Source organism: Salmo trutta, chromosome 25 (genome assembly GCF_901001165.1).
Source record: "Salmo trutta chromosome 25, fSalTru1.1, whole genome shotgun sequence".
Lineage (NCBI taxonomy): Eukaryota > Metazoa > Chordata > Actinopteri > Salmoniformes > Salmonidae > Salmo > Salmo trutta.
In genome coordinates this window covers 20,338,871-20,366,503 of record NC_042981.1, presented here as the reverse complement: position 1 = coordinate 20,366,503, position 27,633 = coordinate 20,338,871, and the positions used below count along the sequence as shown (strand labels likewise).

The following is a 27,633-nucleotide window of genomic DNA, read 5'->3' as shown; positions in this document are numbered from 1 at the left end:
AGTAAGAGAAAACCCCAGAGAACAATGTCTCAATGTCATTGGCCCAGGGCGAGTTCTCTCCTCTATATAAACCAAACTGTTCAGAGGAAAAAATATACATATTTTGCATAATATGCTTGACTGACTGAGACGTCAGACCAGACCAGGGAGGTCACTACTTGGACTTGTCCAATAAGAAACACTCATTTTCGTTTCACATTGGAAAACGTTTTAAAGCGTATTCCACTGTGTGCCCTAATGAATATGGCCCAGTACTCACGTGTCTTGCAGTGGCAGGTGCGACAGCCGTTCAGGTCCAGTTGGAAGCCATATAAGCAGTGCTTCTCTGACAGGGAGCAGTTCTCTAGTGACTGACAGGCAGGGGGTGCCATAGTAATGTAGGTGGGCTCTGTAGGAACACAAATCACACAAACCACTCTGGAGGTGAGTCACAGACAAATGAGGAACTTCACTCAACACACGCATATGACGTGCACACACACATGCATACGCACGCACGCACCACACACACACACACACACACACACACACACACACACACACACACCACAAATATACTCATAGGAGTCATCAGAGTCAAAAGCAATTTCTCTGCAAACCCTCAATACCTTCCATTAATGTGGGTAATATCAGAGAGCAATAATTAATATCCATTATAACGGCACGACCAACCTACCCTCTGTGACCTGACTCCTCCATCTAATGCAGGGATGGGCAACTGGCCCTTGGATCAATTTCCCCCCCACCCCAAAAAATGATGTATATATAAAGTGCATGGTGCTACCCTACAGAGTCCTGTTGAGGCTACTGTAGACCTTAATTGCAAAACAGTGTGTTTTAATCAAATATTTGGTGAAAGTGTATTCGGAAAGTATTCAGACCCCTTGACTTTTTCCACATTTTGTTACGTTACAGCCTCATTCTAAAATTGATTAAATCGTTTTTTCCCCCTCATTTTTATTTTTAATACAATGGCAAAAACAACCCGTTTTTGCTTTGTCATTATGAGGTTTTGTGTGTAGATCGATGAGGGAAAAAAAACGTTTTAATCCATTTTAGAAGAAGGCTGTAACATAACAAAATGTGGACAAAGTAAAGGGGTCTGAATACTTTCTGAATACACTGTCACCAAAATAATTGATTAAAAGACACTGTTTGGCAATGAAGGTCTATAGTAGCCTCAACAGCACTCTGTAGGATAGCACTATGTTGTAGCCGGAGGTAAGCTAGCTTCCGTCCTCCTCTGGGTACATTGACTTCAATACAAAACCTAGGAGGCTGTCACGTCCTGACCAGCAGATGGAGCTATTGTTTTAGTTTTGGGGTCAGGACGTGGCAGTTTTGTGTATGGGAATGTTTGATTGTTGATTGGGACTTCCAATTGAAGGCAGGTGTGTTGAGTTGCCTTTGATTGGAAGTCCTATATAGGTGTGTGTGTTTTTCTTTGGGGTTGTGGGTGGGTGTTTTTGCACTGCGTTTATAGCCTGCAGAACTGTAGCCGTTGTCACCTTTATTGTGTTGTTAAGTAGATGCTTTACTCCTTATTTTGTAATTAAATATGAGTATTCACATACCTGCTGCGCCTTGGTTCATTTCTGAAGACAGCCGTTACAGAGGCTCATGGTTCTCACCCCCTTCCATAGATTTACACAGTAATTATGACAGTCTTCTAACCTATCAGAGCTCTTTCAGCAAGAACTGACATGTTGTCCATCCAATCAAAGGATCAGAGAATAAATCTCGTACTGAAAACATAAGCTACAGCTAGCTAGCACTGCAGTGCATAAAATGTGGTTAGTATGTGACTCAAAGAGAGAGAAAGACAATAGTTGAACCATTTTGAACCAATGCATTTTTCAAAAATGAAAGAAGAAAGAGAGAGTGTCATTTTTTCAGTTTCACTTACTTAGCTAGCAAATGTAACTAGCTAGTTTAGCCTACTCAAACACCCTGCTCAAACAGAGGAATGCTATGTTAGCTAGCTGGCTATTACTATCCAACACAACACTGGAACTCTTCCAAGTCAAGGTAAGCTTTTGGTTTTAATAATGTATTGCCACTGAGGCCCGCCGGTGTAACTGCTAAACTACTTAATGACTATACACTGTAACGTTACTGCATGATTGTAGCAGGTTTACTAACGCGTTAGTTCTATTAACTATGTTGACTATGATGTTACTTTAGCTAATGTGGTGACAACAATGTAGGCTGTGTGCAGGTTTTTTTACCTCGTCACATACAGCTGATGTGTTGTGCATTGAAGTCCACAAATGAAGGGAAAGGGTGAGAGGAGGAGAGTGCAAAGATGTGATTAGGAATAAAACGTGGCTGCTATGAAAGTTAACTGTGTTTATGTGTGATCAGGGGAGTATTCATTCCGCCGATTCTGTAGAAAAACTTTTCTTAGATGGAAGAAAACGGGGATAAACAGCTGAATTTGTCCAATAGAAACTCTCGTTTGCAACTGTTGGACTAATGACTACACCCTAGATCAGCTAGATGCGTCACTGTCTGTGACCTCTATTTTTTCTCTCCACCTGTGTGCACCTCTGTTGTAAACTTTCATTCATAGGCTAGGTTGTAGCAACCTCATGATGGGTATATGGAAAATTTGAGTATCACGTAGTAGCCTAAACCTATCGATTTTACATTGAACTGGTAGAATGGAATATGAATTAAAATGTTGTTTGTCACATGCGCCGTATACAACAGATGTGGACCTTACCGTGAAATTCTTACTTACAAGCCTTTAATCTACAATGCAGTTCAAGAAATAGAGTTAAGAAAATATTTACTAAATAAACGAATGTAAAAAAAACAACAATACATAACAATAACGAGGCTATATACAGGTACCGAGTCAATGTGTGGGGGTACAGGTTAGTCGAGGCAATTTGTAAAGTGACTATGCATAGATAATAAACAGCGAGTAGCAGCAGTGTAAAAACAAAGGGGGGAGGGGGGGTGGGTAAATAGTCCAGGTGGCCATTTGATTAATTGTTCAGCAGTCTTATGACTTGGGGGTAGAAGCTGTTAAGGAGCCTTTTGGTCCTAGACTTGGCGCTCCGGTACTGCTTGACGTGTGGTAACAGAGAGAAAAGTCTATGACTTGGGTGACTGGAGTCTTTGACAATTTTTGGGGCCTTCCTCTGACCCCACCTAATATATAGGTCCTGGATGTCAGGAAGCTTGGCCCCAGTGATGCACCGGGCCGTACGCACTACCCTCTGTAGCGCCTTATGGTCAGATGCCGAGCAGTTGCCATAGCAGGCGGTGATGCAACCAGTCAGGATGCTCTCGATGGTGCAGCTGTAAAACATTTTAAGAATCTGGGGACCCATGCCAAATCTTTTCAGTCTCCTGAGGGGTAAAAGGTGTTATCGTGCCCTCTTCACAACTGTCTTGGTGTGTTTGGACCATGGTAGTTCGTTGGTGATGTGGACACCAAGGAACTTGAAACTCTCAACCCATTCCACTTCAGCCCCGTCGATGTTAATGGGGGCCTGTTCGGCCCTCCTTTTCCTATAGTCCACGATCAGCTCCTTTGTCTTGTTCACATTGAGGGAGAGGTTGTTGTCCTGGCACCACACTGCCAGGTCTCTGACCTTCTCCTTACAGGCTGTCTTATCGTTGTTGGTGATCAGGCCTACTACTGTTGTGTTGTCAGCAAACTTAATGATGGTGTTGGGTCATGCTTGGCCACGCAGTCATGGGTGAACAGGGAGTACAGGAGGGGACTAAGCACGCACCCCTGAGGGACCCCAGTGTTGAAGATCAGCGTGGCAGACGTGTTGTTGCCTACCCTTACCATCTGGGGGCAGCCAATCAGGAAGTCCTCGATCCAGTTGCAGAGGGAGGGGTTTAGTCCCAGGGTCCTTAGCTTAGTGATGAGCTTCGTGGGCACTATCGTGTTGAATGCTGAGCTGTAGTCAATGAACAGCATTCTCACATAGGTGTTCCTTTTATCCAGGTGGGAAAGGGCAGTGTGGAGTGCAATTGAGATTGCGTCATCTGTGGATCTTTTGGGGCGGTATGCGAATTGGAGTGGGTCTAGGGTTTCCGGCATGATGGTGTTGACATGAGCCATGATCAGCCTTTCAAAGCACTTCATGGCTACTGACGTGAGTGCTACAGGGCGGTAATCATTTAGGCAGGTTACCTTCGCTTTCTTGGGCACAAGAGACTATGGTGGTCTGCTTGAAACAAGTAGGTATTACAGACTCGGTCAGGGAGAGGTTGAAAATGTCAGTGAAGACACTTGCCAGTTGGTCCGTGCATACTTTGAGTACACATCCTGGTAATCCATCTGGCCCTGCAGCTTTGTGAATGTTGACCTGTTTAAAGGTCTTGCTCACATCGGCTACGGAGAGCGTGATCACACAGTCGTCCGGAACAGCTGGTGCTCTCATGCATGTTTCAGTGTTGCTTGCCTCGAAGCGAGCATAAAAGGCATTTAGCTCATTTGGCAGGCTCGCGTCATTAGGCAGCTCGCGGCTGGGTTTCCCTTTGTAGTCCGTAATAGTTTAAGCCCTGCCACATCTGACGAGCGTCAGCGCTGGTGTAGTAGGATTCAGTCTTAGTCCTGTATGACGCTTTGCCTGTTTGATGGTTCGTCTGAGGGCATAGCAGGATTTCTTATAAGCGTCCAGAATAAGTGTACCGCCCCTTAAAAGCAGCAGCTCTTGCCTTTAGCTTGGTGTGGATGTTGCCTGTAATCCATGGCTTTTGGTTGGGAAATGTATGTACGGTCATTGTGGGGACGATATCGTCAATGCACTTATTGATGAAGCCGGTGACTGAGGTGGTATACTCCTCAATGCCATTGGATGAATCCGGGAACATATTCCAGTCTGTGCTAGCAAATAAGTCCAGCAGCGTAGCATCCATGTCATCTGACCACTTCTGTATTGACTGAGTCACTGGTACTTCATGCTTTCGTTTTTGCTTGTAAGCAGGAATCAGGAGGATTCAATTATGGTCAGATTTGCCAAATGGAGGGTGAGGGAGAGCCTTGTATGCATATCCGTGTGTGGAGTAAAGGAGGTCTAGATTTTTCCCCCCTAGTTGCACATGTGATACGCTGGTAGAAATGGTTTAAAATGGATTTAAGTTTGCCTGCATTAAAGTCCCGGCCACTAGGAGCGCCGCTTCTGGATGAGCATTTTCTTGTTTGCTTATGGCCTTATACAGCTCGTTTAGTGCAGTCTTATTGCCAGCATCAGTTTGTGGTGGTAAATAGACAGCTACGAATAATATGAATGAGAACTCTCTTGGTAGATAGTGTGGTCTAAATCAAATCAAATTGTAATTGTCACATGCGCTGAATACAACAGGTGTAGTAGACCTTACAGTGAAATGCTTACTAACAAGCTCTTAACCAACAATGCAGTTAATAAAAAAAAGGAGAAATAAAAGTAACAAATAATTAAAGAGCAGCAGTAAAATAACAATAGCAAGGCTATATACAGGGGCTACCGGTACAGAGTCAATGTGCAGGGGCAACAGGCACCGGTCTATAGCTTATCATGGGGTATTTTACCTCAGGCGAGCAATAACACGAGACTTCTTTAATATTAGACATCACGCAACAGCAGTTACTGACATATAGACACACACCCCCGCCCCTCGTCTTACCAGATGTAGCTGCTCTGTCCTGCCAGTGCACTGAGAAGCCAGCCAGCTCTATATTATCCGTGTCGTCTTTCAGCCAAGACTCGGTGAAACATAAGATATTACAGTTTTTAATGTCCTGTTGGTAGGATATTCTTAATCGTCCAGTTTGTTTTCCAATGATTGCACATTAGCCAATAATACAGAAGGTAGTGGTGGTTTACCTACTAATCGGTGAATTCTTACAAGGCACCCCAGCCTCCTCCCCCTTTTTCTCTGTCTTTTCTTCACGCTGATGATGGGGATTTGGACCTTGTATAGACAAAGCAGTATATCCTTCATGTCAGACTCATTACAGAAAAATCTTGATGTTTCATGAGCTTATATAAAAGATCCCTGAAATTTTCCATACCAAAAAAGCTTATTTCTCTAAAATTTTGTGCAGAAATTTGTTTACATTCCTGTCAGTGGGCATTTCTTCTTTGCCAAGAAACTCCATCAACCTGACAGGTGTGGCATATCAAGAAGCTGATTAAACAGAATGATCATTACACAGGTGCACCTTGTGTTGGGGACAATGAAAGGCCACTAAAACGGCAAAGATGTCTCAAGTTTCGAGGGAGCGATCAATTGGCATGCTGCCTGCAGGAATGTCCACCAGAGACAGAGAATTCAATGTTCATTGGTCTACCATAAGCAGCCTCCAACTTCATTTTAGAGAATTTGGCAGTACATTCAACAGGCCTCACAACCACAGACCACGTGTAACCACACCAGCCCAGGACCTCCACATCCCGCTTCTTCATCTGCGGGATCGTCTGAGACCAGCCACCCGGACAGCTGATAAAACTGAGGAGTATTTCTGTCTGTAATAAAGACCTTTTTTGGTGGAAAAACCTATTCTGATTGGCTCCCCAGTGTGTGGGCCTATGCCCTCCCAGGCCTACCCATAGCTGCGCCCCTGCCCAGTCATGTGAAATCCATAGATTAGGGCCTATTTCATTGATTTCAATGGACTGATTTCCTTAATGAACTGTAACTCAGTAAAATCGTTGAAATTGTTGCATGATTCGTTTATATTTTTGTTCAGTGTATCTCTTAACATGAAGTGTCTACATTTCAGTTCAGTGTATTTCAATCCATTTAAAGATTATACAGCATTTAATATCATATCGTAGGGTGCTGGCTCACCATATTTCACAGTCATGGACACCAGCACAAGGTTTAGTTATGACAGCTTTGACAAGTTCCTCCCTGATGCCTGTCACCCTGCCTGGTTGGCTGCTATCTGCTGAATGGATCTCCTCTCTGCTGAGCACAGGGCCAGGACCAGTGCTGTGCTGTGATGATAAATATGACGAGGGTTGTACAACGGTTGTAGAGGAGACCAGACCAGGAAGTCAAAGAAGGAGTGGGGAGGAGGACATGGGAAGGAGGTTGGGCATAGGACAGGAGGAGGTAGGGAGGAGGAGGATCATAGGAGTTGTAGGACAGGGGAAGAGAGGTGGGGAGGAGGACAGGAGAAGGGATGTGGGGAGGAAGACAGGAGAATGGAGTGGGGAGGAGGTGACCAGGAGGAGGTAGGAGGATGACAGGTGGAGGTGGGAAGGAGGTGGCCAGGAAGAGTTACAGGGAGGACAGTCAAGGTCAGAGAAGACACCAGTGAGTAACTGCTGCTTCTTCATCTCAGAACCCAGAACCAAATCACATGTGCACTGGACAGTCTACCCAGCAAACTGGGAACATTCCCCTGTCTCCCTCTCTTCCAACCCTCGCCACTCAGCGCATACCCAGATTGTCATGCGCCATTACAATCTTCACTCTCTCTCATTTACATTTTTCCATTTTCCATTTTAGTAAGTTAGCAGACGCTCTTATCGAGAGCTACTTACAGTAGTGAGTGCATACATTCTCTCCCACTACTCTCTCCTCTTCTGTTCTATCATCTGTCCCTTCTGATAAATCCTTCTCCATCCTGTCTCCTGATTTTGTCATCTTCAACCCAACTCTCCTCCCTTTCCGCATCCCCTTTACTCCCGGCTGACTAGGCACTCCCCTTCTGCTCCGTGACTGAGTGACTCATTGCGAGCTTACGGGCTGCGGGCAGCTGAGCAAAAATGGAGGAAAACCAAACTTCCGGAACAAAAGGGTACCCATGGGCGCCCGCGTCATAGTAGTAATGGCCCTCCCCCTGTGACCAACTTCCCAAGCCTCTCTTTGGGTCAGTTTCTACCATAGAAGACTCAAACCACTTTGTAAAGACTGTTGACATCTAGTGGAAGCCTTAGGAAGTGCTAAATGATTAATAAGTCCCTGTGTGTTTCAATGGCAAAGGCTTGAAGTGATTCCACACATCAGATTTCCACTTCCTGTATGGAATCTTAGGTTTTGGCCTGCCATATGAGTTCTGTTATACTCACAGACACCATTCAAATAGTTTTAGAAACTTTAGAGTGTTTTCTATCCAAATCTACTAATTATATGCATATTCTCGTTTCTGGGCAAGAGTGGTAACCAGTTTAAATCGGGTACGTTTTTTATCCGGCCGTGCAAATACTGCCCCCTAGCCCTAACAGGTTAACTACCTTTCTCCCCTCTCTCTCCAGATGAAATGCTGGAGGTTCGGCCACTGGTGAGGTTCGGCTTCCTGACAACCTGCCCATTCGACTTGATCCCCTCCTCTCTTCTCCAGACCATCTCTGGAGACCTTCTCACTTCCCTCATCAACTCATCCCTGACCACTGGCTGCGTCCCGTCTGACTTCAAAATGTCCCGAGTCGCTCCCCTCCTCAAGAAACCCTCAACTCCTCTGACGTCAAAAACTACAGACTGGTATCCCTTTTAATTTTTTTCCCCAAAAAACTTGAGCGTGCTGTCTCTGACCAATTCTCTCGCTATCTATCTCAGAACAATCTTTCTGACCCTAATCAGTCAGACTTCAAGATGGGTCACTCAACCGAGACTGTTCTTCTCTGTGTCACAGAGGCTCTCAGCACTGCCAACGCTGACTCTCTTTCCTCTGTTCTTATCCTCCTAGATCTATCCGCTGCCTTCGACACTATGAACCATCAGATCCTCCTCTCCACCCTCTCAGGGCTGGGCGTCTCAGGCTCTGCACACTCTTGGATTGCATCCTACCTGGCAGGCCACTTCTACCAGGTGACATGGAAAGGATCTGTGTCTGCACCATGTACTTTCACTGCTGGTGTCCCCCAGGGCTCGGTTCAAGGCCCTCTCCTCTTCTCTCTCTACACCAAGTCACTAGGGTCTGTTAAATCCTCACATGGTCTCTCCTATCATTGCTATGCGGGTGACACTCAACTACTTTTCTCCTTCCCCCCTTCTGACACCCAGGTGGCGACACATCTCTGCATGTCTGGCAGATATCTCAGCTTGGATGTTGTAACAGCTATAAAATAATAAAATACCCCCAAAAAATCACCACCTCAAGATCAACTTTGATAAGCTGGAGCTACTCTTCCTCCCGGGGAAGGCCTGCCCGTGCCAAGATCTCTCTCCACGGTGTCCCCCTCCAAGAGTGCAAAGAACTTTGGCATGATCCTGGACTTTCTCCTGCAGGTTCATGCTCTACAACATCCTAAGAGTACAATCCTACCTCACACAGGAAGCGGTGAAGGTCCTAATCCAGGCACTTGTCATCTCCCATCTGTACTACTGAAACTCGCTGTTGGCTGGGGTACTCGCTTGTGTCATCTAAACCCTGCAACTTATCCAGAAGGCTGCAGCCTGCCTGGTGTTCAACCTTCCCAAGTTTTCCCATGTTACCCCGCTCCTAAACCCCAACCAGAGCACTCTGTTCTGCCACCTCTGGTCTCTTGGCCCTTTCACCCCTCCCGCTCATCCCAGTCCAAGCTCTTCTCTGCCCTGCCACCCCAATAATGGAATCAGCTTCCCCCTGATGCTAGGACAGTAGATTCCCTGCCCATCTTCCGAAAACATCTGAAACCCTACCTCTTCAGGTAATATATCTTGAAAACTGATTGCTGACATGACATTTTTTTTGGGGACTATATTAATTAACAATGTACTAATTAAACAAATACCAAAATATTGTTTTTGGGTGGAGTTTTCCTTTAAGATGAAAGCACTTTAAGATGTAAGTCACTCTGGATAAGAGATTCTGCTAAATGACTAAAATGTAAATCTGTAACAACCCCCACAGAACATTTTGGCTTGCTGGGTAGTCCATCACAAGAGACTATGAATAAAATGATGCACAACATAAGTAGTAGAAATAAAACGAACTGATACTGCTAATAATAACAATGCTCAATCTATTGGAAACCATTTAAAAGTAAATAGATAGTAGCCCATAGAGAGAAACATTTCATTAAACATAGGCAAAACAAAATTGTTGCTGACAATTTGAGGTCACTTTGTGATTAATTAATTACTGGTAAACACAAAATGGCCAGGTAGGGAGGGAGAGTAGGTCTTTCTGAAAACAACGCAGTACCAATTATTCTGGAGTTGCACATTTAATTAAGCCCCAGCAGATAAAAGTAACAAAATGTATAAAACCATTTTTTCCCCATCTGCTTTCCTCTCAAGGTTATTTGTCTCTGACGAGCACCTCCATTCATTTATTTCAGGACTTGTAGATGTTATGATTTAAAAATGAGAACTCTCTCTCTGATTTCATTAACTAGCTAAAAACTAGGGCTAAAACAAGGTATCCCTATTAACAAACAATTGGTTGGCGGGCTGAAAACAGCCTAATGGCTACAGTAGCAGAGGCATGGCAAAAGACTATACACACAAACAGTGACCAAACACACACACACACACACACACACACACCAGTTGAGGTGGGATTCCGCTATAAGTTATGCAGCATTAAGTATCGCAGAGGCTTCCAGAAGGTTTCATCCTAATATGACAGCCGTCATTTGCTTAATTACACATATTGCATCTGGTACAATACCCACCCTGACATAAAGGGAGTGTCACATTGAGGAAACCACCTCTCCTAACAAATAATAATTATGAAATAGAAATGCATAAAAAACTGGCCTGACTGTGGAGGAGCTAAATCAAGCTGCCGGGACAAGGGCAGGGGTGTGTGTGTGTCTACTTACTGGGAGGGACAAGGTCAGGGGTGACAGTGGCAGGACCTGGCTTGTGTTTACCTGGTGTTCCCAGAGGCCCAGACGCAGTACACACAGAGGCCCAGACGCAGTACACACAGAGGCCCAGACCCAGTACACACAGAGGCCCAGACCCAGTACACACAGAGGCCCAGACCCAGTACACACAGAGGCCCAGACCCAGTACACACAGAGGCCCAGACCCAGTACACACAGAGGTACAGACCCAGTACACACAGAGGCCCAGACCCACAACTCACACTGACTGACCCAGCCTCAGGTTTAAAGCTGATGGGCTCTAACAGGCAACGACTGCATGTCACAAACCCCCACACTGCAAGTTGGTGACTACATTGGTGTAAATCAAACAACCATTGTAATAGTGTTTGAGTAATATTTGATATGGTAATTAGATTAGGCAATCCCATTCATTGTTTCTCAGATGATTCTAGATGGCAGTGAAATAAGGTTGAGGTCCTAACCAGTGAGAAGTGGGGGATCTCTATTAAGGGTTGCCTGCTACATATCACCAATGTCAGGAGTTTTTGTTGAGGAGGCAGAGTAAGGTCATCAGAGGGATAACGATGTGAGGGCATGCATTAAACTCTGCTGCTCCCTGTCATCATAGCATATCTCTCATAGAGTATCTCTCACGTCCCCCACCAAGACACAATGGTCAATATCCCCAATAGCACAGATGGTGAAACCCATCTTACAGTATAATACAAAAACTCATCCCATCCATGAATGGAATACAAATATGAATAGGTGTTTGGGAGAAATCACATTTTGCAATTATATATATTTTTTAATCTCCCTTAAAACATTGTTTAATTAGAAGTCAATCAAAGCCAAACCTATCCTCGTGACAAAAACCATGATGCCCCATAGGGATTCCATTCCCCAAACTATTATCAGTAAATGTAATGGCTGTAAATGTGTGTGAGCACGAGCATATCAAAGAAGGGAATAATATCTACACCCACCTATCTATCTCAGCTTTGATCTGAAAAACCCTGGAAACATATTGCTCGAATGAGGAGGACAGAACACACAAAAACATCATTATCAGCAACACAAATAGTATACCTACTGTGAAAGAGTAGTATTGAATGAACCATTTTGAGCTTATTTCACCTATTTTACATAATACAGAAATAAAATACGGTCAATAAATGCATAAATACACATGATCTGTTATTATTCATATTACCGTTCAAAGTGCATGGCCAGGCATGTGACGATTGGGTTAGCGTGGGAGGACTGGGGACAACATGGTGACCCTACCTGCCTCTCCCTATCTAGGTGTGAGGCTCGGTCAGTCAAAAAAACACATCATTTCTTCAGAGGCAGACAGGCACATAAAAGATTAATGGAAGGTGGTGGGGGTGAGCGTGCTCACCATGGGGTAGAGGCAGGCATTAAGACATGGCATGGATCACTGCCCTCCTCTCCCTTCCCCTCCCTCCACCCCAAGTCCACATTATTGCAGACACAAGAGTGGAAATGACCCCAGACCAGTGAAACTAGCTACCTAAGTGGAGATCTTCGCATCCTGATTACAAAACAAAACTCACCACAAATCCACTGGGTTGAGCTTGCAATGTATTACGTTGCTAATTTTAAATTCCTTGTTATTCATTGATTTTGTTTTAAAATGCTTTGATAGTCTAATATTGGACTGTTTAATTAGAGCGAGAAGTGGAGTAAGAACTGATGAGGGGAAATATTAATGTCTCATTACTGATATGAGATTCATTTACTAAGTCCCCTGTTGGTCCCTGTCAGATCATCCATCCACTGACTGACTGCATGATAGAGTCCAACTCATCTAAATACAAATACTATTTATTACAGCAGATATATCCTTCAGGTTACTGTGCGGTAAGTCAAGCATTCAAGGCCATAGTATTAAGAGTATGCTAATAGGGGTCTTACAGTTCATTGTTTAACAGCTAACAATGCTAAGCTGTAACAATCAAATCAAATCAAAGTGTATTGGTCACGTACACATATTTGCAGATGTTATTGCAGATGCAGGGAAATGCTTGAGTTTCTAGCTCCAACAGTGCAGTAATACCTAACAATACAAAAACAATGTATCCATATCTTGCATCACTGATTTTGGCATTTGCTGACTCTTGAAGATTTGTTTCATCATGACTTCCCCCTACGAAGTTTTGACTGATTATGATTAAAGACATATTTATACACCTATGTAAGTTTGGTAAAAGGCTATTTGACACAGTGCTTAGTTCATAGATAGTGTTCCTGGTATCCATAAGATGGCTACAAAGGTAAAAGAGACTATAATCAACCAAGATCTTCACCTACAGTACCATCGATCCAATATATGCTTGTGTGTGGGTGTGTGTGATATAGAAACCGGCAGCATACTTCACTGCGCTAGCCCCTTGAACCTTAGATGTAATCTCATCAGTGATAGGAAGCCAAAGAGAGCCTTAGAAAGATAACACAACAACATCCCCAGATAGCTTTGCAAAAATCCATAATTCAGACTTGCCTAATAAAAGATTATGATTCTGTAAGCCCCTAAGCTCACTGCTTCCACTAACCAGACAAACGAGCAACAAGCAGCAACCTAAGTCCCCAGTGTGGTCTTCCCAAACCAATATGAGAATAAAGGAGGTAATGTGGTATTCTGATACACATGCATGATGAAACTAAAGCAGTGCATAATGTTGGGGGAAAAGAACACCAGGGAAGATTTGTGTGTCACCGTTTGTATGCAGATTGCTGCTGTATGACACCAGCGCTCGAGGAGCCGAGGCACACACCTGCTAACTGAAATTATGCAATTCTGCTCAGCTTCAAATAGATTTCCCTGGATTTCCCTAGATTTCCCTGGTCGGGCTGATTTGGAGCCCCTCACAGACTACTGTTCTACTGCTACTATCTGATTATTTGGATGTTTGGAATTTTACCATGGAGTAAACAAAGACGTTAACATTAGAATCCTCACAGACACTGACCCTGTCTGTCCACTGAGTCACACTGCACTGCCAAGTAGATAAAACATACAGACACATAGACAGTACCATATGGATACAAAGACAAACAAACATAAAATGTACAGTACACAACGGCAGAGAGAGACGTGGAGAGAGATGTGGATGTGGAGAGAGATGTGGAGAGAGAAAAAGCGAGAGACAGAGAAGCAGACAAACTGAAACTTAAGCTGAGAGAAAGAGGCAAAAAATGTAGACAGAGAGAAAGTAAAAGAGAGAAAGAGATAGAAACAGGCACAGCTAGCATGAGAGATAGAATTAGACAACAACTGAGTAGAGACATACTAGGAGATGCAACCAGACAGAGGCAATGAGACATACACAAACAGAGACAGACAGGTTGAGGTGAGAGGGCATGTCAAGTGGCGGTGTGTGTTGCTCCCCTTACCCTCACACACACACACACACACACACACACACACACACACACACACACACACACACACACACACACACTTACCCTCACACACTGGACAGCACTCTCCGGGTACGGTCACCGGGTTGAGGCAGCTGTGCCCACAAGCAGCGGCCACACACCGGGAGTCACCACTCACACACTGGCAGAACGTACAGTCGTCCTCACGCCAGTGGTCTCCGTGTGCTAGGATCTCCCCATTCACGTAGCAACCTGCGAAGTTCAGCACTGGGTAGATGGGGTCTGGAAAAGAGATAGTTGGAGAAAATATTGATTGAGATTAAAGACCTCAAAACAACAGAACAGGAGCCCGTAACTTGAATCCAAGATGGAATAGCAGTCGGACGTGTGTTTTTGTCTTGTCCCGTCCTGTCCCTTGTTTATATTGTTTTCGTCGTATATATTTTGTATATATTTTAATCTCACTTTCCATCTACGGACTGAATATACTCTTCTGCAACCCGCCTCACCCAATGTGGTACGGATCTGCTATTTTTATACTTTAGAACCGGAACCCCCATCAGAAGCTAGCCAGCTAACTAGCTACTAGCTAGTAGTCAGTTAGCCACTGCTAGCGGTCCTCACCGTTACCTCAGACATCAGCCAGCCTCAACCCGGTCAATTCCTGCCAGTCTGCACAGTGCGATATCAACCCAGAGCATACCTGACTGCTTTTTCTCTACCCCATCTCCGGATTCCTACCGCAAGCTCTGAACCTTTACACCGGATCATCACAGCTAGCTAGCTGCTATCCGAGTGGCTACTCCTGGCTAACGTCTCTGTCCCGAAGCAAGCACCAATTAGCCTGGAGCTAGCCTGGAGCTAGGCCCATCTCCCGGCTAGCCAAAGAGGTCCACCAGCCAATTCTTGGGCTACAATACCTCTTTTGCCAATTGGCCTGGACCCTTTACTGCCGACATGGAGCCCCGCCGATGCATCACGACTGGTCTGCCGACGTAACCGTCTGAGGTGGTTTTAACAGGCTCTTCCGTTGCGACGTCACCGGATGCCCATCTGCTAGCCCCGGCCCACTAGCTGTCTGAATCGCCGTGTCTCCAGCTTGCCTAGCATAGCAGCAACTACGGAATTGGCTCCCTGACTCATCTAGTGCTACTCTTTGGACCCTATGATCACTCGGGTACACATGCCTCTCCCTAATGTCAATATGCCTTGTCTATTGCTGTTTTGGTTAGTGATTATTGTCTTATTTCACTGTAGAGCCCCTAGCCCTGTCCAATATGCCTTAGATAGCCCTTTTGTTCCACCCCCCACACATTCGGTGATCTCACCTGGCTTAACTGGTGCCTCTAGAGACATAACCTCTCTCATCGTCACTCAATGCCTAGGTTTACCGCCACTGTACTCACATCCTACCATACCCTTGTCTGTACATTATGCCTTGAATCTATTCTTCCGCGGCCCCAGAAATCTGCTCCTTTTACTCTCTGTTCCGAACGCAGTAGACGACCAGTTCTTATAGCCCTTAGCTGTACCCTTATCCTACTCCTCTGTTCCTCTGGTGATGTAGAGGTTAATCCAGGCCCTGCAGCCCCCAGCACCACTCCCATTCCCCAGGCACTCTCATTTGTTGACTTCTGTAACCCTAAAAGCCTTGGTTTCATGCATGGTATTATTAGAAGCCTCCTCGCTAAGGTTGTTTTATTCACTGATTTAGCACACACCGCCAGGCCTGATGTCCTAGCCATGTCAGAATCCTGGCTTAGGAAGGCCACCAAAAATCCTGAAATTTCCATCCCTAACTATAACATCTTCCAACTCGATAGAACTGCCAAAGGGGGCGGAGTTGCAATCTACTGCAGAGATAGCCTGCAGAGTTCTGTCATACTATCCATGTCTGTGCCCAAACAATTCGAGCTTCTACTTTTAAAAATCCACCTTTCCAGAAACAAGTCTCTCACCATTGACGCTTGTTATAGACCCCCTTCAGCCCCCAGCTGTGCCCTGGACACCATATGTGAATTGATTGCCCCCCATCTATCTTCAGAGTTCGTACTGTTAGGTGACCTAAACTGGGATATGCTTAACACCCCGGCCGTCCTACAATCTAAGCTAGATGCCCTCAATCTCACACAAATTATCAAGGAACCTACCAGGTACAACCCTAAATCCGTAACCATGGGTACCTTCTTAGATATCATCCTGACCAACTTGCCCTCTAAATACACCTTGGTCTCAGCGATCATTGCCTCATTGCCTGCGTGCGTGACGGGTCCGCGGTCAAACGACCACCCCTCATCACTGTCAGACGCTCCCTAAAACACTTGAGCGATCAAGGCCTTTCTAATCGACCTGGCCCGGGTATGCTGGAAGGATATTGACCTCATCCCGTCAGTAGACGATGCCTGGTTGCTCTTTAAAAGTGCTTTCTTCGCCACCTTAAATAAGCATGCCCCATTCAAAAAATGTAGAACTAAAAACAGATATAGCCCTTGGTTCACCCCAGACTTGACTGCCCTTGACCAGTACAAAAACATCCTGTGGCGTTCTGCATTAGCTTAGAATAGCCCCCGCGATTTGCAACTTTTCAGGGAAGTCAGGAACCAATATACTCAGTCAGTTAGGAAAGCTAAGGCTAGCTTTTTGAAACAGAAATTTGCACCCTGTAGCACTAATTCCAAAAAGTTTTGGGACACTGTAAAGTCCATGGAGAATAAGAGCACCTCCTCCCATCTACCCACTGCACTTAGGCTAGGAAACACTGTCGCCACCGATAAATCTACGATAATCGATAATTTCAACAAGCATTTTTCTACGGCTGGCCATGCTTTCCACCTGGCTACCCCTTCCCCGGCAAACAGCTCAGCACCCCCTACAGCAACCTGCCCGCCCGACCAGCATCACTACTCTGGACGCTTCTGACTTAGAATATGTGGACAACTACAAATACCTAGGTGTCTGGTTAGACTGTAAACTCTCCTTCCATACTCACATTAAGCATCTCCAATCCAAAATTAAATCTAGAATCGGTTTCCTATTTTACAACAAAGCCTCCTTCACTCATGCTGCTAAACATACCCTCGTAAAACTGACTGTCCTACCAATCCTTGAGTTTCAAGGCCGCTGTCATTTACAAAATAGCGTCCAACACTGTACTCAGCAAACTGGATGTATCACAGTGCCATCCGTTTTGTCACCAAAGCCCCATATACTACCCACCACTGCGACCTGTATACTCTTGTTGGCTGTTCCTACATACATTTTATATAGAGTGGTGGATAGTGGATACATTTTAAAAAGAGTGGATACATTTTATATATAGTGGATTTCTATATAATTCTGGCCCTTCTTTGGACACTGTGTTAGCTAACCTCCAGACGAGCTAGAATGCCATACAACTCTCCTTCCGTGGCCTCCAACTGCTCTTACATGCAAGTAAAACTAAATGCATGCTCTTCAACCGATCGCTGCCCGCACCTCCAGCAGGACTACTCTACACGGTTCTGACTTAGAATATGTGGACAATTACAAATACCTAGGTGTCTGGTTAGACTGTAAAATCTCCTTCCAGACTCACATTAAGCATCTCCAATCCAGAATTAAATCTAGAATCGGCTTCCTATTTCACAACAAAGTATCCTTCACTCATGCTGCCAAACATACCCTCGTGAAACTCACTATCCTACCGATACTTGACTTCGGCGATGTCATTTATAAAATAGCCTCCAACACTCTACTCAGCAAATAGGATGCAGTCTATCACAGTGCCATCCGTTTTGTCACCAAATACATTTTGTCACCCATATACTACCCACCACTGCGACCTGTATGCTCTCATTGGCTGGTCCTCACTACATGTTCGTCGCCAAACCCACTGGCTCCAGGTCATCTATCAGTCTTTGCTAGGTAAAACCCCACCTTATCTCAGCTCACTGGTCACCATAGCAGCACCCACCCGTAGCACGCGCTCCAGCAGGTATATTTCACTGGTCATCCCCAAAGCCAACACCTCCTTTCTTCACCTTTCCTTCCAGTTCTCTGCTGCCAATGACTGGAACGAATTGCAAACATCACTGAAGCTGGAGTCTTATATCGCCCTCTCTAACTTTAAGTATCAGCTGTCAGAGCAGCTTACCGATTACTGTACCTGTACACAGCCAATCTATAAATAGCACACCCATCTACCTCATCCCCGCATTTTTATTTATCCTCTTGCTCTTTTGCACCCCAGTATCTCTACTTGCACATCATCATCTGCACATCTATCACTCCAGTGTTAATGCGAAATTGTAATTATTTTGCCCCTATGGCCTTTTTATTGCCTTACCTCCCTACTCTTCTACGTTTTCACACACTGTACATAGATTGTTCTATTGTGTTATTGACTGTACGTTTGTTTATACCATGTGTAACTCTGTGTTGTTGTTTTTGTTGCACTGCTTTGCTTTATCTTGGCCAGGTCGCAGTTGTAAATGAGAACTTGTTCTCAACTGGCCTACCTGGTTAAATAAAGGTGAATTAAAAAAAATAATAATATTTAACCTTTATTTAACCAGGAAGGGCTCATTGAGATTTAAAATCTCTTTTTCAAGAGCGTCCTGGCCAAGATAGGCAGCGCCAAGTCATTACAAAAATTACAGACAAACAACATGAAAAACTACAAGTAATCTAGTAAAAACCATAGAATTAACAAAGAATATAACAAAATCAAAAACAGCAAATTAAAAACATTGACAGGTCAGGGAATCAGTCTCCAGATCATTCATCCGTGATTTAAAAATACCAATCGGGACAAGTTCATCCAGTTTAAAAGTATTTTGTATGGCATTCCAAGACGATGGCGCAGAGTACCAAATTCAGTTAAGACATTTGGAACAGTTAGCAGGATAAAGTCCCGCGAACTAAGAGAGTACCCACCACATTTCTGAACAATAAAAATGCCCAAATAAAAAGGTAGTAAACCCAAAATGGCTTTGTAAATAAAAGTATACCAGTGACTGAGCCTACGAGTGACTAGAGAAGGCCAGCCAACCCTGGTATACAAAGTGCAGTGGTGCGTAAGGGTTTTGCAATTTAAAATAAATCTCAGAGTGCCATGGTAAAGGGTGTCAATTGATCTCAAACACTGAGCGGAAGCATTCATATATAAAATATCCCCATAATCTAGTAAAGCCATAAATGTAGCTGATACTAGCTTCCTCCTGGCTTCAAAAGAAAATTAAAATAAATAAAAGAGTTGAAAGGTCCATTATGCAGAGATTTGGAGTTCCCTCTTCCTCGGGTTGGTGCCCATATAATACCAGGTCAACTCTCACCCTACTTACTCCACAGACTCTCACTAGACTGTATTATACTGTAATAGATGTCATGATTCTGACCGGATATTTTCCTCTGTCAAACGGTTTGAGGAAGAAGTGAAGCAAGGAAACGTAATAAAAAAACTTGGTTTGCTATAATCTTGGTTAACCCAGAAGTAAAATATTGCGAAATTTTGTCAGACTCTCGATTAAGGTCTGGGGGCATATGTGTAAAAAAATGTATTGTCCACAAAGTTTACACCCTCGCAAATGGAAAATTCTCAGCCAAGACCCCGCCCCCAGTTTAAGACACTTCACCCAACCTTGATACGTCCAAATAACCAGTGACGAAAACCATGATTCTACTGTGAATGGGGAGAGAATAAGATCATATGGAGTCAGATGACTGAGAAAATGACATGAGCTCAGGAATCGTCCGGTTGGAATATTATGGAAGATTTATGATAACAACATCCTAAAGATTGATTCTATACATCGTTTGACATGTTTCTACGAACTGTAATATAACTTTTTTGACTTTTCGTCTGAACTCACTGCGCGAGCACAGTGGATTTGGATTACTCGACTGAACAACAAACAAAATGGAGGTATTTGGACATAAAGGATGGACTTTATCGAAACAAATGAACATTTATTGTGGAACTGGGATTTCCTGGGAGTGCATTCCGATGAAGATCATCAATGGTAAGTGAATATTTATAATGCTATTTCTGAGTTTTGTTGACTCCACAAAATGGCGGGTTTGGTTTTGTGACTGAACGCCGTACTCAGATTATTGCAAAGTGTGCTTTCGCTGTAAAGCTTTTTTGAAATCTGACACAGCGGTTGCATTAAGGAGAAGTGTATCTATAATTCTTTGAATAACAGTTGTATATTTTATCAACGTTTATGATGAGTATTTCTGTAAATTGATGTGCTCATTCACCGGACGTTTTGGGAGGCAAAACATTTCTGAACATTACACGCCAATGTAAAATGGGGTTTTATCGAGCAAAACATACATGTATTGTGTAACATGAAGTCCTATGAGTGCCATCTGATGAAGATCATCAAAGGTTAGTGATTAATTTTAGCTGTATTTCTGTTTTTTGTGACGCCTCTCCTTGCTTGGAAAATGGCTGTGTGGTTTTTCTTGTCTTGGCGCTGTCCTAACATAATCTAATGTTATGCTTTCGCCGTAAAGCCTTTTTGAAATCGGACAATGTGGTTGGATTAACGAGAAGTGTATCTTTAAAATGGGATACAATAGTTGTATGTTTGAGAAATTTGAATTATGAGATTTTTGTTGTTTTGAATTTGGCGCCCTGCTATTTCACTGGCTGTTGAATAGTGTGTCCCACATACCCCAGAGAGGTTAACCTGTCTCCTTCCCTTCATCTATGCTGATTTAAGTGGATTTAACAAGTGACATCATTAAAGGATCATAGCTTTCCCCTGGATTTACCTTGTCAGTCTATGTCATGGAAACAGTAGGTGTTCCTAATGTTTTTTACACTCAGCGTATACACTATACAAAGCATGTGGGCACCCCTTCAAATTAGCGGATTCGGCTATTTCAGCCACACCCGTTGCGGACAGGTGTATAAAATCGAGCACACAACCATGAAATCTCCACAGACAAACATTGACAGTAGAATGGCTTTACTGAAGAGCTCAGTGACTTTCAAAGTGACACTGTCATAAGATGCCAGCTTTTCAACAAGTTTCAACAAAATTTCTGCCCTGCTAGAGCTGCCCCGGTCAAAAGTGCTGTTATGGTGACGTGGGAACGTCTTGGAGCAACAACTGTAAAGTTTGGTGGAGGAGGAATAATGGTCTGTGGCTGTTTTTCATGGTTTGGGCTAGGCCACTTAGTTCCAGTTAAGGGAAATCTTAACTGTTTGGGGAAAGCCCTTTCCTGTTTCAGCATGAAATGCCCCCATTCACAAAGCGAGGTCCATACAGAAATGTTTTGTCAAGATCGGTGTGGAAGAACTTTACTGGCCTGCACAGAGCCCTGACCTCAACTCCATTGAACACCTATTGGATGAATTGGAACGCCGACTGTGGGCCAGGCTTATTCGCCCAACATCAGTGCCGACCTCACTAATGCTCTTGTTCTCTGAATGGAAGCAATTCCCGCAGCAATGTTCCAACATCTAGTGGAAAGCCTTCCCATAAGAGTGGAGGCTGATATAGCAGCAAAAGGGGGACCAACTCCATATTAATGCCCATGATTTTGGAATGAGATGTTCCACGAGCAGGTGTCCACATACACTACATGACCAAAAGTATCTGTCCACGAGAGATTAGGTTTGCTATAAAGCTACGGGATGGGGCTGAAGAAATGTAACCACGGTCAAGGGAGAGCAGAGCTATGGATGCAAGGACTGAATGTTCATGAGGTCAATATTACATTAATAAAAATGTTTGCTGTTATAAATTACATTTGTCCCCAAAAGGTTAGAGTTTTATAGTTTACCCCCTGGGACTTGGTCTAAATGGATAGGGGCTAATTGAAATGTTTCTTACAGAAGAAATATGAAAAGCATTATGCACAAGCATGGTAGCAATTGAAAGGGAACAGTTTGGAGATCATGGGGAAATTATTAGACCAAAGTTGAGGACACAACAGTTCACCTGACACAAGACTGAATCCAAACATTACACTGTTGATTTTATGTGAATTTTACATTTACTGTACTTTTCACCACATTTGTTGATAACAAAATCTGAAAATAATCTGTATACATTCAGAAACAGAAGACTATTACTGGAAAATGTGAGATAGGTGCAACATAAGCCAAAGGGTTTGAGTGAGAGGACTAACTTGTGTCTCCAAGTGGCCATACACCTCTCCGAAGTGTGCACAGTTCCTAAGTTATTTCAATGCACTTTTATGACAGGAAAAGTCTTGAACTCTAAGGTGTTTTTTTCTTCTGGCTGTGCCGTTGAGGAACTAGAGCAAGCACACATGTAAACTCGGCAAAAAAAGAAGCGTCCCTTTTTTAGTACCCTCTCTTTGAAAGATTATTCTTAAAAATCCAAATAACTTAACAGATCTTCATTGTAAAGGGTTTAAACACTGTTTCCCATGCTTGTTCAATGATCCATAAACAATTAATGAACATGCACCTCTGGAGCGGTCGTTAAGACACTAACAGCTTACAGACGGTAGGCAATTAAGGTCACAGTTATGAAACTTAGGACACTAAAGAGGCCTTTCTACTGACTCTGAAAAACACCACAAGAAAGATGCCCAGGGTCCCTGCTCATCTGTGTGAACGTGCCTCAGGCATGCTGCAAGGAGGCATGAGAACTGCAGATGTGCCCAGCGCAATAAATTGCAATCTCCGTACTGTGAGACGCCTGAGACAGCGCTACAGGGAGACAGGACAGACAGCTGATCATCCTCGCAGTGGCAGACCACGTGTAACAACACCTGCACAGGATTGGTACATCCAAACATCACACCTGCGAGACAGGTACAGGATGGCAACAACAACTGCCCGAGTTACACCAGGATTGCACAATCCCTCCATCAGTGCTCAGACTGTACGCAATAGCCTGAGAGAGGCTGGACTGAGGGCTTGTAGGCCTGTTATAAGGAAGGTCCTCACCGGCAACAACGTCGCCTATGGGCACAAACCCACTGTCGCTGGACCAGACAGGACTGGCAAAAAAGTGCTCTTCACTGATGAGTTGCGGTTTTGTCTCACCAGGGGTGATGGTCGGATTCACGTTTATTGTCAAAGGAATGAGCGTTACACCGAGGCCTGTACTCTGGAGCGCAAAAGATTTGGAGGTGGAGGGTTCGTCATGGTCTGGGGCGGTGTGTCACAGCATCATCGGACTGAGCTTGTTGTCATTGCAGGCAATCTCAACGCTGTGCGTTACAGGGAAGACATCCTCCTCCCTCATGTGGTACCCTTCCTGCAGGCTCATCCTAACATGACCCTCCAGCATGACAATGCCACCAGCCATAATGCTCGTTCTGTGCATGATGTCCTGCAAGACAGGAATGTCAGTTTTCTGCCATGGCCAGCGAAGAGCCCGCATCTCACTCCCATTGAGCACGTCTGGGACCTGTTGGATCGGAGGGTGAGGGCTAGGGCCATTCCTCTCAGAAATGTCAGGGAACTTGCAGGTGCCTTGGTGGAAGAGTGGGGTAACATCTCACAGCAAGAACTGGCACATCTGGTGCAGTCCATGAGGAGGAGATGCACTGCAGTACTTAATGCAGCTGGTGACCGCACCAGATACTGACTGTTACTTTTCATTTTGACTCCCCCCCTTTGTTCAGGGACACATTACTCCATTTCTGTTAGTCACATGTCTGTGGAACTTGTTCAGTTTATGTCTCAGTTGTTGAATATTGTTATGTTCATGCAAATATTTACACATGTTAAGTTTGCTGAAAATAAACGCAGTTGACAGTGAGAGGACGTTTATTTTTTGGCTGAGTTAAGTTGTTTTTTTGCATCCCATCAAATAATTACTGTTGTTGTTTTACGCAATCCAAAAACGACCCATTTCAAATCGTAATCTGGGTCAGGTGCGCATAATTTGAAAGCTTGTTCTATGACTAGCTAAGTTATAAAATATTGATTAAATAAATACAAATCCTCATCAATCTACACACAGTACCTCATAATGACAAAGTGAAAATGGGTTTTTAGACATTATTGCAGATGTATTACAAATCAAAAACTGAAATACCTTATTTAAATAAGTATTCAAATCCTTTGCTGTGAGACTCGAAATTGAGCTCAGTTGCATCCTGTTAACATCCTTGAGATGTTTCTACAAGTTGATTGGAGTCCACCTGTGGAAAATCCAATTGATTGGACATGATTTGGAAAGGCACACACCTGTCTATATAAGATCCCACAGTTGACAGTGCATCTCAGAGCAAAAACCAAGCCATGATGTCGAAGGAATTGTCCATAGAGCTCTGAGACAGGATTGTGTCAATGCACAGATCTGGGGAAGGGTACCAAAACATTTCTACATCATTGAATACAGTGACCTCCATCATTCTTAAATGGAAGAAGTTTGGAACCACGAAGACTCTTCCTAGAGCTGGCCACCCAGCCAAACTGGGCAATCGGGGGAGAAGGGCCTTGGTCAGGGAGGTGACCAAGAACCTGATGGTTACTCTGACAGCTTCAGAGTTACTTACTCAGAGCTTCAGAGTTCTATGGAGGTGGAAGAATCTTACAGAAGGACAACCAACTCTACAGCACTCCACCAATCAGGCCTTTATGGTAGAGAGGCCAGACGGAAGCCACTCCTCAGTAAAAGGCACATGATAGCCCGCTTGGAGTTCGCCAAAAGGCACCTAAAGACTCTAAGATAATGAGAAACAAGATTCTCTAGTCTGATGAAACCAAGATTGAACTCTTCCAAGCGTCACGTCTGGAGGAAACCTGGCACCATCCCTATGGTGAAGCATGGTGGTGGCAGCATCATGCTGTGGGGATGTTTTTCAGTGGCAGGCACTGGGAGACTAGTCAGGATCAAGGGAAAGATGAACAGCGCAAAGTACAGCGAGATCCATGATGAAAACCTGCTCCAGAACACTCAGGACCTCAGACTATGGTGAAGGTTCGTCTTCCAACAGGACAACGACCCTAAGCAATCAAGACAACGCAGGAATGGCTTCGGGACAAGTCTCTGAATGTCCTTGAGTGGCTCAGCTAGAGCCCGGACTTGAACCCGATCGAACATTTCTGGAGACCTGAAAATAGCGGTGCAGCAACGCTCCCCATCCAACCTGACAGAGCTTGAGAGGATCTGCAGAGAAGAATGGGAGAAACTCCCATATCATACCCAAGAAGACTTGAGTTGCTAATCGCTGCCAAAGGTGCTTCAACAAAGTACAGAGTAAAGGGTCTGAATGCTAATGTAAATGTGATATAAATTAGCAACATTTTCTAAAAACCTGTTTTTGCTTTGTCATTATGGGGTATTGTGTGTAGATGAGAAAATAATCTATTTTAGAATAAGGTTGTAACGTAACAAAATGTGTAAAAAGTCAAAGGGTCTGAATACTTTCCGAATGCATTGTATTCTAAAAACCTGTTTTTGCTTTGTCATTATGGGGTACTGCGTGTAGATGAGAAAATAATCTATTTTAGAATAAGGTTGGAACGTAATAAAATGTGGAAAACGTCAAAGGGTCTGAATCCTTTCCGAATGCACTGTATGTGGTGCTCTTAAAAGCACCAGTATTGGTAATTTACTTGTGTTAAATGAGCTCGCTTGCACTGAAGTGGGAGGGGTGGCAATATCTGAGTGTCCTTAAAAAGTACCAATTTCAGCATGTGCTAGTTGGGGATACTTAAGTCCAACCGAAAGCTGGTTTTAGCGGTAATGAGTTTGGTTTTGACATGGATTTTGACAGCGGAAGCACAGCCTATCCAGCTTTGAAGCACAGGGACCATATGGACATGGAACAAGAGAGATGTTATTTTTGTGCCCGTAAACTTCGTATTTAGAAACATAAAAAACAAATGATTAAAAACCAATTAAGCAATTAAGGCGGGGTTTTTTTCATGCCCAATACATTTTCCAAGTTATCAAGACTATCGATAAAGGGTTTGGCTGGTGAGGCCTTACCCTACTATAACAAAAGCTGGTCCAACAGCAATGCATCTGGTGTCTTTCTGATCTTGTCCATGCATTAGCCAAGGAACCTATCCATAAGGTTTCTAAATGGTCTACTCATGAGGGTTTTGCCGACATGCTTTTGCATTATTCACTATTCACATAGGCCTACCTGCAGTGCATACTCCATTCGGCTTGTATTCATCCCCATTTCCAAAGAGCGCCTCATGTCCGGTTACCAAAGACGCGCTCCTCCATTCAAAATGTTTAGTCCTATAACATCATATTAACGGTAGGCCTAGGCTATATTCTTCTTGTTGAAAATATGCCTCAAACATACAATACAATTTACGGGAGCCTAGTATTTTTTATTTGAGGAGAAGTGTGATGCGTAAAGGCCTATACTCATTGAAGCCAAGTACAACAATGTTGACTATCAAGACTCCAAACATATTGAACAAACACTGCATGTTTCTTTTACTGTTACTACAGTTTATTAAATAGCATAGGCTACAGTATCAATACACAATGGACTTGGACGAGAATATTCCATGCCCCCCTGCCGAATTGGAGCTGATGACAATGCAAAGACCGTCAATAACCTAGAGAATATGAGACAAATGCATGCAGTATTAAGCCATGGAAAGACTGGAATGGCCAGTGTGTGTACGCCCTCGTCACACCTACAACTTGTTTATTCATCAAGATCCAGGCCTTTCACACGACTGCCAGCTATTGCGCTCATAATAACAGCTGTGAAAATAGCAAAAGTATTTCTGACACACCCTGGACCTATAGCTCTACCAGCAGGGCTTAGATTTACCATTGCGTTAGGTCTGATAAAAATAAAGCCCTCTGTGTGTGTGTGTGTGTGTGTGTGTGTGTGTGTGTGTGTGTGTGTGTGTATGTGTGTGTGTGTGTGTGTGTGTGTCTGAGCCAAAGACAGTCAGTCAAAGATAGGTTGAGTGAGAAACAGAAGGGAGAACGACTGACTCAGTGACTGTTTAAGTAATCTCACCATTCAGGCTTTAATTGCCTATAGCTGGGTATTGTCACGGTGGTGTAGGCGTTAGGCATTTGCCTCAGCTCATCTCTCTCCTGATGTTTATTAATGCTTTGCACTCAGGCAGAGCAAATCTGCTCCTTACCACAGGCACTCATTTGAATGAAATGGTATGAAATGCATTGGTCTCAGCAGACTGTCATTTCTGTTGCCACATCTCTGACCTTGAGGGAACTTTAGACACCGATGTAACATTGCTCATAGGCTTGATCACGATCTGAATACATACAATAGTGAGTCGTGTAAGGACGAGGTTTGGTTTGGTGATTCCCCTTAAAGGAACATGGTTCATTTGATTCTGTTCCTAAACAGTGACTATTATGGGATTTCTCATTTATGGTGATATGGGCCTGTATTAAAAAATCGTCTCAGTGTAAGAGTGCTGATCTAGGATCAGGTACCACATGTCCATATAATCATATTCATTATGATCTGAAAGGCAAATCCGATCCTTTATCAGCACTCCAACTCTGAGACGACTCTTTGTGAATACAGAGTCTGTGTCATGTCATACAGGGAGGGAGGAGTCAGGAGCGATGTCATT

General features: G+C 43.9%; 1 protein-coding gene across 2 annotated transcripts in view; it reads right to left on the bottom strand.

The window, feature by feature from the left end:
- The window catches only part of LOC115162139 (cysteine-rich motor neuron 1 protein-like), a 194,491-nt gene that overhangs the window by 29,560 nt on the left and 137,298 nt on the right, over positions 1-27,633 (bottom strand). For both annotated transcript variants that reach the window (XM_029713154.1, XM_029713155.1), the window contains exons 7-8: positions 14,208-14,405; positions 260-388 (exon numbers count right to left, since the gene is read on the bottom strand). In XM_029713154.1, the coding sequence (XP_029569014.1) occupies positions 260-388; positions 14,208-14,405 (327 nt within the window). The remainder of the gene's footprint in view (positions 1-259; positions 389-14,207; positions 14,406-27,633) is intronic.